General features: G+C 44.2%; 1 protein-coding gene and 1 pseudogene across 1 annotated transcript; both read left to right on the forward strand.

The window, feature by feature from the left end:
* The first annotated feature begins 803 nt into the window (after positions 1–803).
* LOC121299450 (protein phosphatase 1H-like) lies at positions 804–11,089 on the forward strand. Its single transcript, XM_041227147.1, has 10 exons — positions 804–1,192; positions 5,897–6,011; positions 6,414–6,734; positions 7,378–7,490; positions 8,043–8,127; positions 8,237–8,355; positions 8,551–8,614; positions 8,991–9,098; positions 9,461–9,612; positions 10,573–11,089. Exons 1-10 carry the CDS (start codon positions 945–947, stop codon positions 10,718–10,720), a joined length of 1,473 nt encoding a protein of 490 aa, XP_041083081.1. The 5' UTR covers positions 804–944; the 3' UTR covers positions 10,721–11,089.
* A 588-nt stretch (positions 11,090–11,677) lies between these two features.
* On the forward strand, positions 11,678–16,799 carry LOC121299811 (annotated as a pseudogene).
* Positions 16,800–16,826: the final 27 nt, after the last annotated feature.

Here is a 16,826-nt window from a genome sequence, read left to right on the forward strand (position 1 = left end):
TATATACTGTGTATATACACACAATGCAGGGGAGTAAAGGAACATATATGAATAGGCTCTCGAAGGTTTGAATGGAATAGCAGACAGTTACAGCATTGGCTAGGTAGTCAATGACGTCTCAAACACATTGACAATGGTGTGTGAAACACAACGAGTTGGCTCTGTGTAAAAACCGCGGGGGACACGTCAATTAATGCTGTCAAATGTTTCTACTGTGCGTACTGCGCATGCCCAGACTATTTTCTGCTTGCACTGCCCATTGCAGATTATTATTATTATTATTATTATTATTATTATTATTATTATTATTATCCCTTGCAGACCGGAGATGCCCTTCAAAAACAAATACCTGTCTTTTGATATGAAATACGTGTTCTGTAAACTTACTTTGCATTCCACGTGTTGTTGATATTAGTTTGAAAAGAAGTTATGTTAATTATATTAAATTATTATTTTTTTGTTATATTTTTTTGAAATTTTGGTACAGGTAGCAGATTTTGACCAGGTAGCACGATTTGACGCTTATACATGTCAGATTTTACTACTGGTAGCAAATTTCGACGAAGTAAAAATGTACAAAAAATGTATGTTACACCGGCTCTTAACACTGGATGGAGACTTTATAATGTCTGAAAATATCCATAAACCGTTTAGAGCTTAAAATAGTCCCCGATTTAGAATGGCACTGTCTGTTGCATTTGTAAAAAACAGTACCCGTTTCTTAGAGAGAGAGAGAGAGAGAGAGAGAGAGAGAGAGAGAGAGAGAGAGAGAGAGAGAGAGAGAGACAGAGAGACACACTGTGGCACTCGTCAGATGAGATCAGTATTTGCAGAGGCAGACCGCGCTTCCTCAATTGCAAGAGCTCTGCCTGACCTCTGTTGCAAATGTGAAAGTGTTGGTTTGAGTTAACGTACAGTACCTGCTTGCCGGCTGCAGACACGGGATGATCAGCAAAGTTAAAAACGCAATGTCGAGTTTCGTCGGAGGGGTCCGGGCGAACAGCCATCACCGCGGCTCTGGCTCCGCTCACGGGCACGAAGGAGAAGCGTTGCCCCCGAGGTTTCCGTACTCCCGACCCGAGTTTTTGGAGCTTACACCTGAAGATTTGCAGTACTCCGCTGATCACACCAGGAGACCTGTTTTAACCTCCGGGGCAGATCGGAAACTGCTGTGGAATTCAGGATACTCCGAGTAAGTTGGCCAAGCTTCTTGGAAATATTGTTTTGTACAGGCACAGTTGCGCAATTATTATTGAAATCGACTTGGGAATTAGTATTTACTATTTGTTATTAGGGTATTCTTTTCTGTATAATATAAATAACTTTTTGCTTTTTGGTTTATCGCTAAGCATGTGTCTGACTATCTTATTGTATCTATCTGATATTTATTTAACATGTCTAATTGTTCAGCCACAGCGCTAACTTCCTGTGTAACAGGTAATAGAGCCACACCTGATCCCATGTAAATGGTTTCACCTGAGGCTGAAATACAGTTAGGAAAAGATGAAGACTGTGAAGTAGAAAAGGTACACATTTAAGCACAGAGGTAAACACAGTCTCCCCTCTTACTCAACTGTTAGAAACCCCAGCAACACAGGTATCACTCTGACTTTCCACAGAGAGGCGTGTCCGGAATATAATCAACACAGTCACAAGGGTTTCAGTTTCTTCAAACAGACTTCTTCGGTTTCAGTCGTCTAGAATGAGGCTTTTGCATTTGAAGACTTCTGAAAAAAAAAAAAAAAACTATATATATACATATATGATGTTTAGGTTCAATTACAAGCTAATGAAAGCAGTGAGACAGGATGTTCATGTCAGCTTTTAAGGAAGAGGTGCTCTGTTTGTTGAGTCTAATGCCCTGTCGTTCCAGGTGTGGAAAATAGCGCTCAGAGTGTTAAACACATCTTTAACCACAGCTAGCAAGCACACACCAGGAATGCAGGTGCAAAAAAACAAAACCGAAGAGTTGTTCTCAACCTAAACCTGGCTATTTATGGCAAGCAACCAAGAAAACATGGCCCTAGTACAGCTACAGAACATAGACCTTCTTATAACACACTTAAACCATATTTAACGTTAAGCTAACTGTATTAAAAACCATTCGACACCTGACTTGCTTTCACAGGCTGTTTTCATGTATTGTTTTAGTTTGCAAGATTGGAAGCAGTTGGTCGCTTTTATGACATGCTGGTGCCCTTGGGGAGAGGATTCAGTGGCAGGTTTAATCTCTCCAGCCAGATTGCCATCTTGTGACTGGCTCTTGGGGTTTCCACCTGGCCCCGTAATTCCAGAACACTTTGGGACGGGACAGGGTAAACCTGCAGGCAACTTCCAAATCCTGTTCTGTCTCGCTGGTGTGAGTTTCAAGCCCTGAAATGGCCATGCTTATACAATACAATTTGTAAAAAGCTGGTTTTAATTTTCAATGCAGATTTCTAAATTGCGTGTGTTTATAAGACAGGAGATGTAGTGGGATCTCTCCTGTGGTCACCTAGGAAACTATCCCAGAGGAGCCGTTCCACTTCACATGGAAGTCTATTGTCCTGCCTTAAGTAGGAAATTCAAAATTAATTAATTACCCTAGATGAAAGGGTGCAAACAAAGGCTTGATGTGTTATTGAGATTTACTCAGAGCTGTAGGTTGTTACATTCACTGTCCTCAAAGGGATTCTGGCTACTGAAATAATTCCTGCAGTCTGGCTCACCTGGTGAAGTCACACAGTTAGGGCAGTGCAGGTTTGCATGGTGTGCAGAGGGAGTCACACAGTCCGGGCAGTGCAGGTTTACATGGTGTGCAGAGGGAGTCACACAGTCAGGGCAGTGCAGGTTTGCATGGTGTGCAGCGGGAGTCACACAGTCGGGGGAGTGCAGGTTTGCATGGTGTGCAGAGGGAGTCACACAGTCAGGGCAGTGCAGGTTTGCATGGTGTGCAGAGGGAGTCACACAGTCGGGGGAGTGCAGGTTTGCATGGTGTGCAGAGGGAGTCACACAGTCGGGGGAGTGCAGGTTTGCATGGTGTGCAGAGGGAGTCACACAGTCAGGGCAGTGCAGGTTTGCATGGTGTGCAGAGGGAGTCACACAGTCAGGGGAGCACAGGTTTGCATGGTGTGCAGAGGGAGTCACACAGTCAGGGCAGTGCAGGTTTGCATGGTGTGCAGAGGGAGTCACACAGTCAGGGGAGTGCAGGTTTGCATGGTGTGCAGAGGGAGTCACACAGTCAGGGGAGTGCAGGTTTGCATGGTGTGCAGAGGGAGTCACACAGTCAGGGGAGTGCAGGTTTGCATGGTGTGCAGAGGGAGTCACACAGTCAGGGGAGTGCAGGTTTGCATGGTGTGCAGAGGGAGTCACACAGTCGGGGCAGGTTTGCATGGTGTGCAGAGGGAGTCACACAGTCAGGGGAGTGCAGGTTTGCATGGTGTGCAGCGGGAGTCACACAGTCAGGGGAGCACAGGTTTGCATGGTGTGCAGAGGGAGTGCTTATCAAGCACTTGAGGTTTTTAAAGTGTCTCTGACAAAACTGCTGATCCAGTGATAGCAATTTACCGAAACACTGTTAGCATGAAGTCACCAGAACAGGAACTGCAGAGGCTGTTACCACGACGACAAGCAGCCGCGGTCAAGACGTGAAAAGTTACACAGTGCTGTTTGTATTGAGAGACTGAAAGAAACCATATTAGTGAACTGGTCAGTAATTCATGCTTTTCAAATTCGAATCCGTTCATAAAAATAATTTACTATAAAGTCCTGTGGAATGAAAAGACTTCAATACTATGTTTTAAAAAAAGCCCTGCACTTTGGAAGATAAATATACTGTCATTTTAAAAAGCAGCTAGCTTTCTTAGTGTTATAATTTGTTTTGTATGAACTAGGACAGTTCTGTTCTGGATCTCCGCTCTCTGAATTCTTTAGAAAGATTTTGTCTCCGGCGGGTTAGGGAGAAAAAGGCAGTTCTCATCACTCTACAGTGACCCCTACTGGTGTCGGTGAGCTCAAACTCACAGCTGCAGGACTGCCCTTCAGTTATATAGTATTTTATTGTAATACTGGACCGATGTTTGAGGAATTAAAGTTAATATTTGGAAATAGAAGTATAAAATGATGCTGTAACAGTCTGGATCATTTTTGTTTTGCTGCAGTGTCTTGCTGTTTATAAGCAGCGGTGCTGGAACTGTGAAGCAGGTCTGTTATTCTCACTAGCTGATGCAGAGAGTATGTGCTTCTGCAGTCCAGCTCAAGTCTGTAATTCTTCTGAACAGGAGTTTCTCAGACCGAGATTCCTATAACTACAGGGGGCGGAGTTGGAAAGAGGAAACGTAACGCCTTGGCTCCTCTTCTGTCATTTTGGTACTGATCTGACGTGACTGAAATATTGTTGTTGTTCAGAATCTCTTTGTACCCCTTAGCCCAGGGCTGTCCAATCACAGTCCCGGAGGGCCATCCCGCTGCTTCAGGGTCTGGTTGGGGGGGGTTAACGGGTTTAACTAAATAATTTAGAACAGGGTTGGAACAACAATCAGGAGTGGAGGGCTATCTTACTCCTGCGTTACCCGGTCCCACTGGAGCCAGTCTAACCCTGGTGCATGTATTCCGTCTACTAGGGGCAGAGTTCTGCGACTCTTACCTCATCTCTACCTTTCCTGTCCACCCCGCGGTGCACTCTATACCACCCTGCACAGTCTGGGTGGATCTATAGTTGAAACTTGGGTACCTGTTCCTGTTAATTTCATGAGCTCTCTGTTTCCAGCGCCAACGTTAAATTCTTCCCAAAACAAAACAGCTACTGTACAGATGATCACCAAAGACTCCCAACGCACTACAGTTATTGTGGCTTTTTATCTGGGAGGTTATTGATAGATCTGGACACATGTTGGAGGACAATCAAATGATTGTTCCCTGGTTTAATATTAAAAGGGAAAAACAATAGCTACGTTTTGCAGGCAGACATAAAAAATAACGATTCACTTTGTAACTTGGCACAGCAGTGAAATCTCAGCAATGTGTTCATGTTTATATTCCAATAATACATGAGCTTCTGCCTCAGTCACTGCATCCCTAGCACCGCTGTGTCCTCAGTGGAGCTCTTAGATAATGTCTAAGCACAGCTGTAACTATTAACCTGCCCCCCCCCCCCTGCATCCCAGTGGATGCAAGGAATACTGCATGTGTTCCTGGTGGAATTTCTTACTAATGATGTATTTCTTATGTATGCTATTGCTTATATACTCCAGCAGTGCAATTCAGACATCGTTAGCTGTTTGTTGTATATTCAAGTGCATTTCAACCCCACGCAACAACAACAAAAAATATACAATGCGTCATTCTTTTTGGTTGCAAAAGAACAAATACAGTTCAGCAGCTGATCAGATTAATCGCCTCGCCAGCTTTTATGCCGTTCCCTCGGCTGCCTGAAAATGCCGTTATCTCAAAGCCGGATTATAATAGCAAGCCACTTCTAATGAGTGGAAAGCAGGATGTTGGAGTCAGGCAGCACTGGGATGCATTAGTGCTAATGGCATCGCTGAACAAACAGTAAGGAAATTGTACAATGTGTGCTGTGTGTAAGCCCTGGAACAGTCTGTGTTAGTTAATAGAATCTAGAACGCTGTATCAAACTCAATGGCAGATCTTTCAACTAGAAAACTTTCTCTGTATCCACAGTGGTGAAGTCAGTGTTGGTTCATTTCAAAGCTGAAGACCAGGTTGCTAGCCAGAAGTGTCTTGTAATATTAACACACATACACAAACACACACACACACGCGCCACTGTACAGTAGTTCTGGGTGACCAGTGAAACGCACAGGCTCGGATGTGCTGTTAACAGCAACAGTAGTCTTGTGGTTTCAGGGCAGCCTTGTCTCTCTCGTCACAGGCTCTCCTGCTTATGTGTTTTCAGAGTAATCAACGCTGGAAAGAGCCCCTTGAATGAAGACCAAGCCTGTTGCAGGGTGGTGTGTGTGGAGAAGGGGGCTCCCATGGAGCGCAGCAGCGCACTCCAAGCCAGGGAGGATGTAGGTGATGTGTGATGAAACGTACAGCTGTGGCCAAAAGTTTTGCATCATGCTACACAATGTGGGAATCTTAAAATGCAAACCTTTTGGCTATAGCTGTGCAACAGTTGGGCCTTTGTGTGTGTGTGTGTTAGATACTTCTAGACTGTCTTGCACTGAAGTCGGTGCACTACCATATATCTGGGTTTCTTTAGCAAATGCACATTTCAGAAGTGCACGGTGGGTAGGATTATGGTGTTGCTTTGTTATCTGCAGTTGTTTTAAGCTGAAGGTGGCGCTGCACCATTGTGATAGTGTTTTCCCTGTTGTTTCAGCCCTCATAGTGCAGTTTGAATTCAATAGCAGCAGTTGCAAGACTGTGGAATTGTTGGGAAACTGTCTGACTGTCTGGCTTTGTTTCAGGAGACGAATGGGGTCCGGTTTAATTTCTGGGGTTTGTTCGATGGCCACGCTGGTACAGGGGCTGCGATTATGGCCTCCAAGCTTCTGCATCTCCACATTTGCAATGAGCTGCAGGAGATTGTGGAGCTGCTCCTCAACCCCACCGTGGCCCCTTCGATCATCCTGGGGGAGGAAGCCAGACCCCTGTCATCAGAGCCCAGGAACACATCATCCCAGGAGGAGGGGGGCGGCGCCCAGCCGGTGGAACGGTTTCACCAGGAGAAAGCAGTGTCGCTGGAGAGCCTGATCATCGGTGCAATAGAGAACGCTTTCAAACAGATGGTAATGATTATTCAGGAATCTGTAATCACTCTTAGGGGCGAAACATTTTCATCATGGCCAAAAACTCAGTGACCTTAAATATCTGTTTCCAGGTCCCAATCATGCTGTCTGACCACTGGAGTAAGATTGCACCTACAGCTCTGGCCAAAGGTTTTGAATCACCCTACAGAAGGAGCTTGTCTTGCTTAATAAAGTCGAATGAAACCTGCTGAATAATGTTACCTTACCATATTGAATTACACAACGCTTTGTAGTTTTCCAAAATCCATATAGTTTCCATATAGTTTTCCAAAAAATGGATACAAATGTTAAACTAGAAGGAGACCTCTGCAGGCCTGGTAGCTCGCTGCATCCACTCTCGTGTTTCTGGGTGTAAAGAGGCTATTGGCTTGGTCTTGGATCAGGGGACGCTCCCTGCAGCTGATGAGGGAGTACATCATTGGGCACTCTATGTTGTAATGCGGATGGCCACCAAGCTTGAATCGCTAGCGAAAAAGCCTTAACGGCAATAAAGCCTCTGCCTTTTTTTGCTTTGCGGCCTTCTGTTAGGAAACCTTTAGAAGGGGAAGTGGGCAGATCACAAGACCCTGCGGATTGTGAAAGAGTGTTCTAAGTGCTTCCTGTTTTTCTCTTGTCATTGAAGGATAAGCAGATCGAAAGGGAAAGGAGCGCTTACAGTATCACAGGGGGCTGCTGCGCCCTGGCTGTGCTTTATATGATGGGGAAGCTGTATGTAGCGAATGCAGGAGACAGCAGGTGAAGCTCAACAGTGTGTTTAACTGGAATCCAGGTTCACAAACTAGTGTCATGTGTCTTTGCATGTAGGTCATTCTCAGCTCTAAGGGTTCCTGTAATATACCGCATATACAAACGCATGCAACATACTGTTCGTGATGTATCACATGGTAATGTCTTACAGAAACATCCTGTTTATGGAATTAAAAATAGAAGCATGCCGCTGACAAAGCACAGTGACGTTGTATTGCTGTTAACATGATGCAGTGCCAGTCTGCTTGTTTTGTGAACCAGATCTTACAAAATCCAACAATTAATTTTAAAAGCATGATATATTTGGATTTTATTATACCAACATTAAAAAAAAAGAAAAAAAACGCCATATTCTGCGCAAATGCTACTGTCATCCACAGAAAATATCAAATGCAGTTTGCCTAATCCAGTCTGGTAGACAGTGGTGCAGTGATGTGCGTTTCACGATTCTAGCAGCTTTGCTCATGTTTTTACAGAAGTGGTTAGGGGTGTGTGCAGTGCATGTAGCTGTGCCATTTACAATGTTCCTTCTCATTGCAGGGCTATTATCATCCGAAACCAAGAAGTCATCCCAATGTCCAGTGAGTTTACCCCCGAAACTGAGAGGCAGCGGCTGCAGTATTTAGTAAGGAATTCCTTTCTGAAGATATTGATGCAGGAAAGGTAGCTACTCAATGAAGAGCCGCTCAAAGCTGGGAGGTTATTCCGAGCTCTTCTCTTGTTTTTGTTGCCAGGGCTTCTTGAAACCGGAGCTCCTCGGGAATGAGTTCACACACATGGAGTTTCCACGGAGGATCCAGCACAAGGAGCTGGGGAAGAAGATGCTGTTTCGAGATCACACAATGACTGGCTGGTAAAGTTTACTGGGCAGGGAACGAGGGCTCCACCAAACCAATCCCTTCAATAGTAATGCTTGTACGTAGAGCTCTGCAGAGCGGTCTGCAGGTTTGGTCGTGCTGTAAGCGGATGCCGTTCCTGTGCAGTGATCAGGCTGTTGAAGAGTGCAGGTGGTCAGTCGGTTTTGATGCCGGATTTGTCTTTCTTTCAGGGCGTATAAGACCATCGAGGAGGAAGATCTGAAGTTCCCACTTATTTACGGAGAAGGCAAACGGGTAATTTCATTTTACACAGTTTGATGGTTAGTAAATCTTCATTTCCTTTTTTTTTAAATCACATTTGGGAAGCTTATTTTAAATCCCTCCTTTAACTTTTTTAAGCACTCGAGTGCTAGAGCCTTTCTCTCGAGATAACTTTATATAAAATAACTGTCGATTTTATAGTCACAGTGTTTTTGGTGTTTTCGATGATTTCTGCGCAATCGCTATGAAAACCTACCAGCTTCTCATCCTAAAACCTTTTTGCTTTAAGTTAGAGTTTGGTGCCATCTGGTGGTGAAATAAATATTTTTTTTCATTTTCTTCACACTGTTTGGACTCTTAACGTTTCTCAGTAGCAGTGTTTACACCCTTATGTTTGTTTGTTTTCCAGGCGAGGGTGATGGCAACGATAGGAGTGACCCGAGGGCTCGGGGATCATGACCTGAAAGTCTACAACTCCAACATCCACATCAAACCCTTTTTGTCCTGCTGTCCAGAGGTGAGCGCAGCTGGGGTTAAACAGAGTAGTATTGCTGGGTCTCCCCTAGTAAAAGCACTGCCATTCGCATTGATCATGTCCCCTTGTGAAAGCGCAGCCACGTGCAGTGCAGGGTGAGTCAGGGGTGGACCCACATCCCCCCCCCCCCACGTAAGGCATATTTATCGGCCTTCATCGTTGCTTAGTTTTTAACTTTTGTGTTTTGTTTTTTTAAAAAACGATAATTAATAAAAAAAATAAAATGAAAATGGGATCTACAAAATGAACGAGGAACGGTTTCAACTCGTGTGAGTTTGGCTTGGGTTTTGAAAAGCGGTTTCGGTTTCACTGCAGCGCACCCTGTCTCGTTTCCTGTCCTGCAGGTACAGGTGTATGACGTCACTCAGAACCAGCACAGCCCTGACGATGTTCTAGTGCTGGGCAGTGATGGATTGTGGGATGTCACCACAGACAGGGAAGTGGCGGACGCAGTCAGCAGTTTCCTGTCACAGTTTGAACCCAGTGACCCCATGAGGTTGGTTAGGATTTCTTAAAAGAGACCGTAGCATGGATTGCAAACTCTTTGACTTCTATCATGTATCAGTGTTTACTATAACTTTGTATTTCTTTCAAAACTGCACATTTGATAGCAAAGAGATGTGCAGAATTGTATATATATATATATATATATATATATATATATATATATATATATATATATATATATATGTTTCAAATAAAAAATACAGCCTTTTCTGTCTTCAAATAGCAGAAATGGGGACAATAAGTGGACTTGACTATCAGGAGTTCACCAATGAACTCAAACTTTTTTTTTTTTTTGGTCTGTTTTATCCTCAGTGACCAGAAGGTGGCACTGTGAGTCAGCAAGCTAATGATGCTGGCACGTTCTCTTTTGGTTTACCAGTTGAGTCCAGTTTTTCGTTTTAATTTCACTTGTCTCTGAGTTTTGGAGAGATAAGTTACTAGAGTCAGAAAGAAAGACCCTGAAAATTGTCCAGCTCACTTTAAAACTCCGGTCTGGAGTCTGTAGACTGGGAGAGAGTGCGCTGGGAGTCTCGGAGACAGGGAAAGAGAAATAGATTGCAGCACTGTTTGAAAATACGCGATTCAAATCAGTTTAAAGGCTTACACAGATGTCTGCTACTTTGTTTTCTAAAATTGGCTTGCTTAATTTTAGGCTAAATAAACTCTGGCTCCTTTTGGGTTTTGTAGCCAGTCATTTTCTTTTAAAAAACAGACGTTTTAAATACATGTGCCAGGTTTCTGAGGACAGGACTGACCCCTTGCTTCAAATGACTATAGAATTCTCCGTGCACGCTCATGGAGTCCTAATTCCATAAATGAGGATAGCCAAATAACCTGGCTGAGCTTCTGGGGGCTCGGCCAGGTTATTTGGCGATCCTCATTTATGGAATCGCTACAGTACATGAACAGGGAAACGTATCCCGTGTGTCACATTGCCATTCGTTCCTAGGTACTCCTTGGCTGCCCAGGATCTTGTGATGAGGTCACGCGGAGTGCTGAAGGATCGAGGGTGGAGGCTAGCCAATGACAGGCTGGGATCCGGGGATGACATCACGGTGTTTGTGATCCCGTTGGCCAGCCAGTGCCGGGAGAGCTGAGAGCACTTTTGTAATGACTTGTAACAGGCCTGCCTGTGTTAAGTGATGGCAGTGATTCTGAAGATCGTGCTGAAGCTGTACCGTGTTCTTACCCTCGGCTCCATGTTCACATCATTCTTGTAAGCTTCTCGCTGATTTAAGCAGCCTCACTTTTAAGACCCTGTGTTTTAGACTCACTGTAAGTGCTGGAGGTACTTAACATTGTTCCAAAGATGCTTGACACATAGCTGATTCATTAGTTAATCTTATACTAACCTAACAGCCTCCCTCTGCTCTGTGCTGGTGGAGCAGAGAAAGAGAAAGGGAGGCTCTTATACTGTCATAACAGCCTCCCTCCGCTCTGTGCTGGTGGAGCAGAGAAATAGAAAGGGAGGCTCTTATACTCTGAACAGCCTCCCTCTGCTCTGTGCTGGTGGAGCAGAGAAAGGGAGGCTCTTATACTGTCATAAAAGCCTCCCTCCGCTCTGTGCTGGTGGAGCAGAGAAATAGAAAGGGAGGCTCTTATACTCTGAACAGCCTCCCTCTGCTCTGTGCTGGTGGAGCAGAGAAAGGGAGGCTCTTATACTAACCTAACAGCCTCCCTCTTCTCTGTGCTGGTGAGCAGAGAAAGAGAGGCTCTTACCCTCTGATAACAGCCTCCCTCTCTGCTGGTGGAGCAGAGAAAGACCACTTTGTTAATTTATATTTAATATGGCACTGGTAGATCATACTTTTAAAAAGGGGAAATTGACTGTTGCACAAAAGAAGTACATTTTAAAAAGGCATCTGTTTTAACTGTTTTATTTGTATGTATTTAAATGTGTATAGTTGTAATTTTTGTATTTTAAAATGATGACACTGTTCAAAGTTTCAATAAAGAAATATACATTGCTGTTTGAGTAATGTCCATTTCAATGCAAATTACTCCGCACTCACAACCGCAGTTAAGATTACGCGGTCTCGATGAGCATCGTTCGTTAGAGAGGGTGTGTTTTTGCTGGAAATACAGTCGCTTTAACACTGCAGTGAGGGCGGCAGCGGAGAAAGCGAGAAGAACACGACTGGGAAAGGTGAGAGGATGCGCGTTTAAAATGATGATGTGTTGCTGTATGTTGAAAAGGCACGGTTTAATTTTTTATTTTTTTTTTAAAGTGCTGGTAAATAAAAAAAATGAAAAAGTAGGCGGTGTTGTGTCCAGTTGCCGCTGGTAATATAACTTCGGCTACGGCGAAGCGGACGATTACGGAGATGAACTGCAGCGACGAGACAAGTTTCTGAAAGGGTTACGTCATTGATGCTTGTTTTTTTTAAAACGTGTTTTTATTTCTTTTTATAACCAAGTGTACATTTGCGTTTATAACAGCGAGGGCAGGGGCAATGTTACCAGTACAGAGGGCAATACCAATTTCCCCACCTTCTGAATTGGCTATAGGCGGGGCAGTCTGTGTAGCCATATGAGCGAATTTGAAGCTTTTAAGTTTTGTGGCCAGCGGTGAATGTATTGAGAAGTGACTTTCAGATAGTGTCCAGTGACGAGCTTGAGGCTTGGAGCCTGTGCTAAAGAAACCAGGAGAATTTACTGTGTAGTTCGCTGTGCATTGATTTGTTTTCTCAGATTACTAGGTCATTCTTTATCGATCCTTTTTGTTTGTTTATAGCAGTTCGCAAATATATCAAACAATTTCCAGAAAACACATGTGTTGATCCAGGAAATGTGCTTTTAATATTTATTGGTTGGAAGAATGCAGAATTGAATATAGGTGCGGTAGTTTTGTGGGCAGAGCGCTCAATGAGGTTTCTAGGGATGGGTTAGGCAAAGGAGCGATGCAGAATACGAGCTACGGTGTTAGAAACTCGCATGAGTCAGGCAGCTACTGTAGACCTGCCTCAATCAAGTTTATTATTGAAATGACCTACTTTTGAGCTGGGTCAAGAGTTGATGTGGTGAAAAGGTAGCGGTTTCTGAATAGAGGGAGAGCAGTACAAAGATAGCCTTTGAACTGAGAATCATTTTTAGAATGGTGTTGATGCGTCGCTTCAGAAACGCGAGCCAATGTTTTGGTCCCTGAAGGCTTGTCCTCTTTGGAGAAGCTGCTGTGACTTTGCAGAATAGATGCCTTTCTGTGCACACCTGCATGCAGGGTAATCTACGGGAGGCTGAGCTGATACTGTGCACAGAGTATGGCTCTCAGATTTCTGCTGTTTTTGAGAGCCTGTCGGCTTTGCTGGCTTTATTTGAAAACCTGTTTTTAAGTCGGTCAGGTCTTCTTAAAGTTCTCCGTTGTTGCAGAACAACATGACCACATTTTTCCTTTTGAAGAGCATAATCTGGGCAGACAACAGTCTAAAGCTGATCCAGAACAACATGAAGCGTCTCTGTTTTTTACACTCCCATTTTCTCCTGTTGACAGCAATGTGAAGTCATGTTCAGTATTAAGTCTGTCCCTGTATTTAGTATCTCCAGTCCCAAACGTATCAAACCATTTTAACAAACCGTCTGGCATTCAACACAATGAACTTTTGATTCTAAAATAAAAAATCTAGAAACTAAAACAGTAAACTAGAATAATTTCCATATAAAAAAAGTGTTTAACCAGCTAAATTGGGTGGACTGGGACATTTTTAAGTTCTCAAAACGTTGGTATTAATTTGATCTTCAATGATAAGGTCAATCCCCTGTTAAAACCACGTTTTATTCAATCCCTTGACTGTCTTAGGTTTCATTTTATATTCTGGTTAGTGTCATGCATTTAATAAATTTCAATGATAACACCGTGTAACAATTTTTTTTTTGTTGTTCCTGGGTAGTAAGTGTTATTTCCTAATTGCTTATGCCTCAAAAGTATAGAAAATGGCTATTATTCCCCGCAAACTTCACTTTTGTGACTAGGACAGGTCAATTTCAAAATATCACTATTTCCAATGAGAAAACGGGCGAATTTGTGTCTTTTCGTTCACATAAAGTCAGAAAAAAATATTATTACCAATGACTAAATATTGTGCTGCTGTGATGTCACACACTCATCCTAATTTGCATGTCCTAATTCAGAGCCAAATCTGTTCGGGTAGATGGGTCCAAATAAATACTGTATCCCCCGATCGTCTGTGCAGAACCAACTCGTCGTGCGTCTCAGATCCCTGTGAGTGTCTCCTCTAGAGATGGCAGCGATTCGGAAGAAGCTGGTGATCGTGGGGGATGGCGCCTGTGGGAAGACCTGCCTGCTGATCGTTTTCAGTAAGGACCAGTTCCCGGAGGTGTACGTGCCCACAGTGTTCGGGGACTCTGCTGTTTTAAACTGAGATCCTGCCTGCTCTAAATATTCAAGAGCAAGGGTTCAACACACGTGTCCTGGTTAAATCCCAGTGCTGGTCTACAGTGATTCTGAGGACTCGATCACAGAGACGATCTTGCGTGAACGAGGAGAGGTCAGGGTGAGGTTGGTTTTGCTGCCGGTTTCCAGTGATGGGAAAGTTCAAGATAGATCTGTGTTACGCAGTTTTATTTAGTTTTATATCCTTGTTGGAGAGCGGAGAGAAGGGCAAGGCGGATTGTGACATGCCTCCCTCCCTCTTCCTGTCTTTCCTATTCTGGTGTAATGAAGGCTCTGTTCTCTGATTTTTTTTCCACTGCAGCGGCACGGGTGAGGCTGGAGTGTTGTAACACTACTCATTTTAGCAGCTTCCCCCCTGTTTTATAAATATACATACACCAAATTGTACTTGTATGTACACAAACAGTCACTCACACATTCATTTTATTACAGCATGTCGTCATTGTTCTCAAACAGCTGACATGACGAGTTCTTTTGCTGTTTAACATTTGAAGTAAAGAACACATTTTGGCAACACTCTGAAATTCAGAAGCTTCAGATAAGTAACTTTGGAGCTTTTGTGTTTCTGCTGTACAGCATAAGCAGGTTTTTTTTTTTTTTTTTTTTTTCCTCATCACAACTAAAAGACGTATTTGAATGCCCTGGAGTATTTAACCCGACGTGCACAAGAACGTTTCTTTTTGTGATCTGCTAATCTTAACCAGCTGTGACCGGCTCCTGTTCACATTAGTGATTTGCTTTGAAGTGCTGTAGTGAAGGTGAACTAAAAGCATTGCGTCTGGTCTTTTGTTTGTTGCTGAGACTTATATTTCCATCAGAAATAAGTTGCGACACTCTTGGGATATGAAAGTCTGGCGTGATTGTTTTCCAAGCTTCAGCGGCTCTGCGTGTGTTGGTGTTTTCAGGTGGAGCTTGCTCTCTGGGACACAGCAGGATGGAGGACTATGATCGGCTCAGACCGCTCTCCTACCCCGACACCGATGGCATCCTCATGTGCTTCTCCATCGACAGCCCCGACAGTTTAGGTAGGACAGTCAGCTTCCTGGTGATCCCACTGCAGCTGACTGCACTGCCTGAAATCTTTCCATAACGCTGTGTGTATTTTAGCCAGCAGGCACAGAAATGACAAGTGCTTGCGGATCAGAATTCATTGTTGTTATATTTCAGAGTGCTGTGTGAACGACACACCTTTTATGAAACATTTACTGAACGTGTTTGATTAGCAGTTGGCCTGGCTCGCTGTAATCTCCACTAAGTTTTGGAGCTTGCCTGTCTGGATACGTTTCATGAGAGGCCTGTGCTGCACTAGGAGCACATTAAGCATGCTTATGTGTTTGGGGTCTGCGTACGAAGCTGTAACTAAGCAACACACATCTGCCCCCCCCCCCCCTTTCCTGCAGAGAATATCCCGGAGAAGTGGACCCCCCGAGGTGAAGCACTTCTGCCCGAACGTGCCGATCAACCTAGTGGGGAACAAGAAAGACCTGAGGGACAACGAGCACACTCGGAGGGATCTGGCCAAGATGAAACAGGTGAGCTGCCAGGATTGGGAAACCCGCGGGCGGACGGGCCGGCAAACGAAACACAACCGAGGCATCAAGCGCTCCCGCTCTCCGGAGTGCAGACGAGAGGAGAGAGACCAAACTGTACTTCACACTGTCTGCTTGGGCCAAGCCTCGATTAGACATGCAGCTGCAGGGAAAAAGGGTTCAAGTCCTTTTTTTTTTTTTTCCTGTAGCTCTTACATTACTTAGATTAATTACTGTTATTAGTAATTCTGCAACACTTGAAGAAAAACAGTGCTCACAAATAGAACACCAGACATGATCAAATCCATGTTTAAAGTGCTGACTTTTTACCTCAACTCTTTTTCAAATGAGCTGTCGCTCCACCCTCGCTCTCAGCATACTATTCATCAGTCTGTTCCACTGGCAGGTGGCATTAACATACTAAACGTGTTTAAGGCACTAGGAGTCCTTGTTGTAATTTGGATCACCCTTCCCACCCAGTGCAGTGAAAAGAGCCTGCTTGTTGGTCCGCTGTAATGAAGCTCTTCTCTTTCAGGAGCCGGTGAAGCCCGAAGAGGGCCGGGACATGGCTAACAGAATCAGTGCCTTCGGGTACCTGGAGTGCTCGGCCAAGACGAAGGACGGAGTTCGAGAGGTGTTCGAGATGGCCACTTGGGCTGCCCTGTAGGTCCGGAAACGAAGGAGGTTGCAGCCCTGTCTGCTGTTGTGAGAGGACTGCAGCAAGACCTGTCCATGCTGTGTGTCTCTCTCTCTCTCTCATGCACACATTTCACGCCCCCAGAGAAACCAACAAGGCTGTATGTAGCACAGGGTAGTACAGGTTCATAATTCTTCTTTCGGGGGCCCTAACAGTCAACCCTTTTTATTTCACCGGCACACCTTGCTACTTCTCGTACAAAGATGCAAAATAGAAATACTAACAGTAATAATAAATGCGTCTCTCTTGCAGAGTTTCATCTCTCTCTCTGTCTCGGCCCCGTGGCACTGTAGTAGTTGGGGGAGGTGGTTTGTATCCCGTTCTACATGAAATAAAAAAATGATATTTTTTTTTTGCATTCCATCTTTTCATCTTTCTCCACGCAGAACAACTTTCCAAATGGAAGCTGTGCTGCTGGCAGTCCAGATCTGTGGAGCCCTGTATCCCCTCACACTGTAACAGGCGTGTATTTGATCTGTTTACAATGAGTCTTCATGTCAAATACGTGCCTTTACTTTTGCACACATCTCTAAACTTTCTTTTTTTAATGCAAGCACCGTCTCTACCCC

This window comes from Polyodon spathula, chromosome 25, assembly GCF_017654505.1.
Source record: "Polyodon spathula isolate WHYD16114869_AA chromosome 25, ASM1765450v1, whole genome shotgun sequence".
Lineage (NCBI taxonomy): Eukaryota > Metazoa > Chordata > Actinopteri > Acipenseriformes > Polyodontidae > Polyodon > Polyodon spathula.

Excerpts from the sequence above, each read along its gene's own strand:
- LOC121299450 (XM_041227147.1), top strand. The coding sequence starts at position 945 with ATGATCAGCAAAGTTAAAAACGCAATGTCGAGTTTCGTCGGAGGGGTC. Across the intron at positions 7,491-8,042 it reads GCGAATGCAGGAGACAGCAG|GGCTATTATCATCCGAAACC; the intron begins GTGAAGCTCAAC and ends TTCTCATTGCAG. Across the intron at positions 9,613-10,572 it reads GAACCCAGTGACCCCATGAG|GTACTCCTTGGCTGCCCAGG; the intron begins GTTGGTTAGGAT and ends ATTCGTTCCTAG.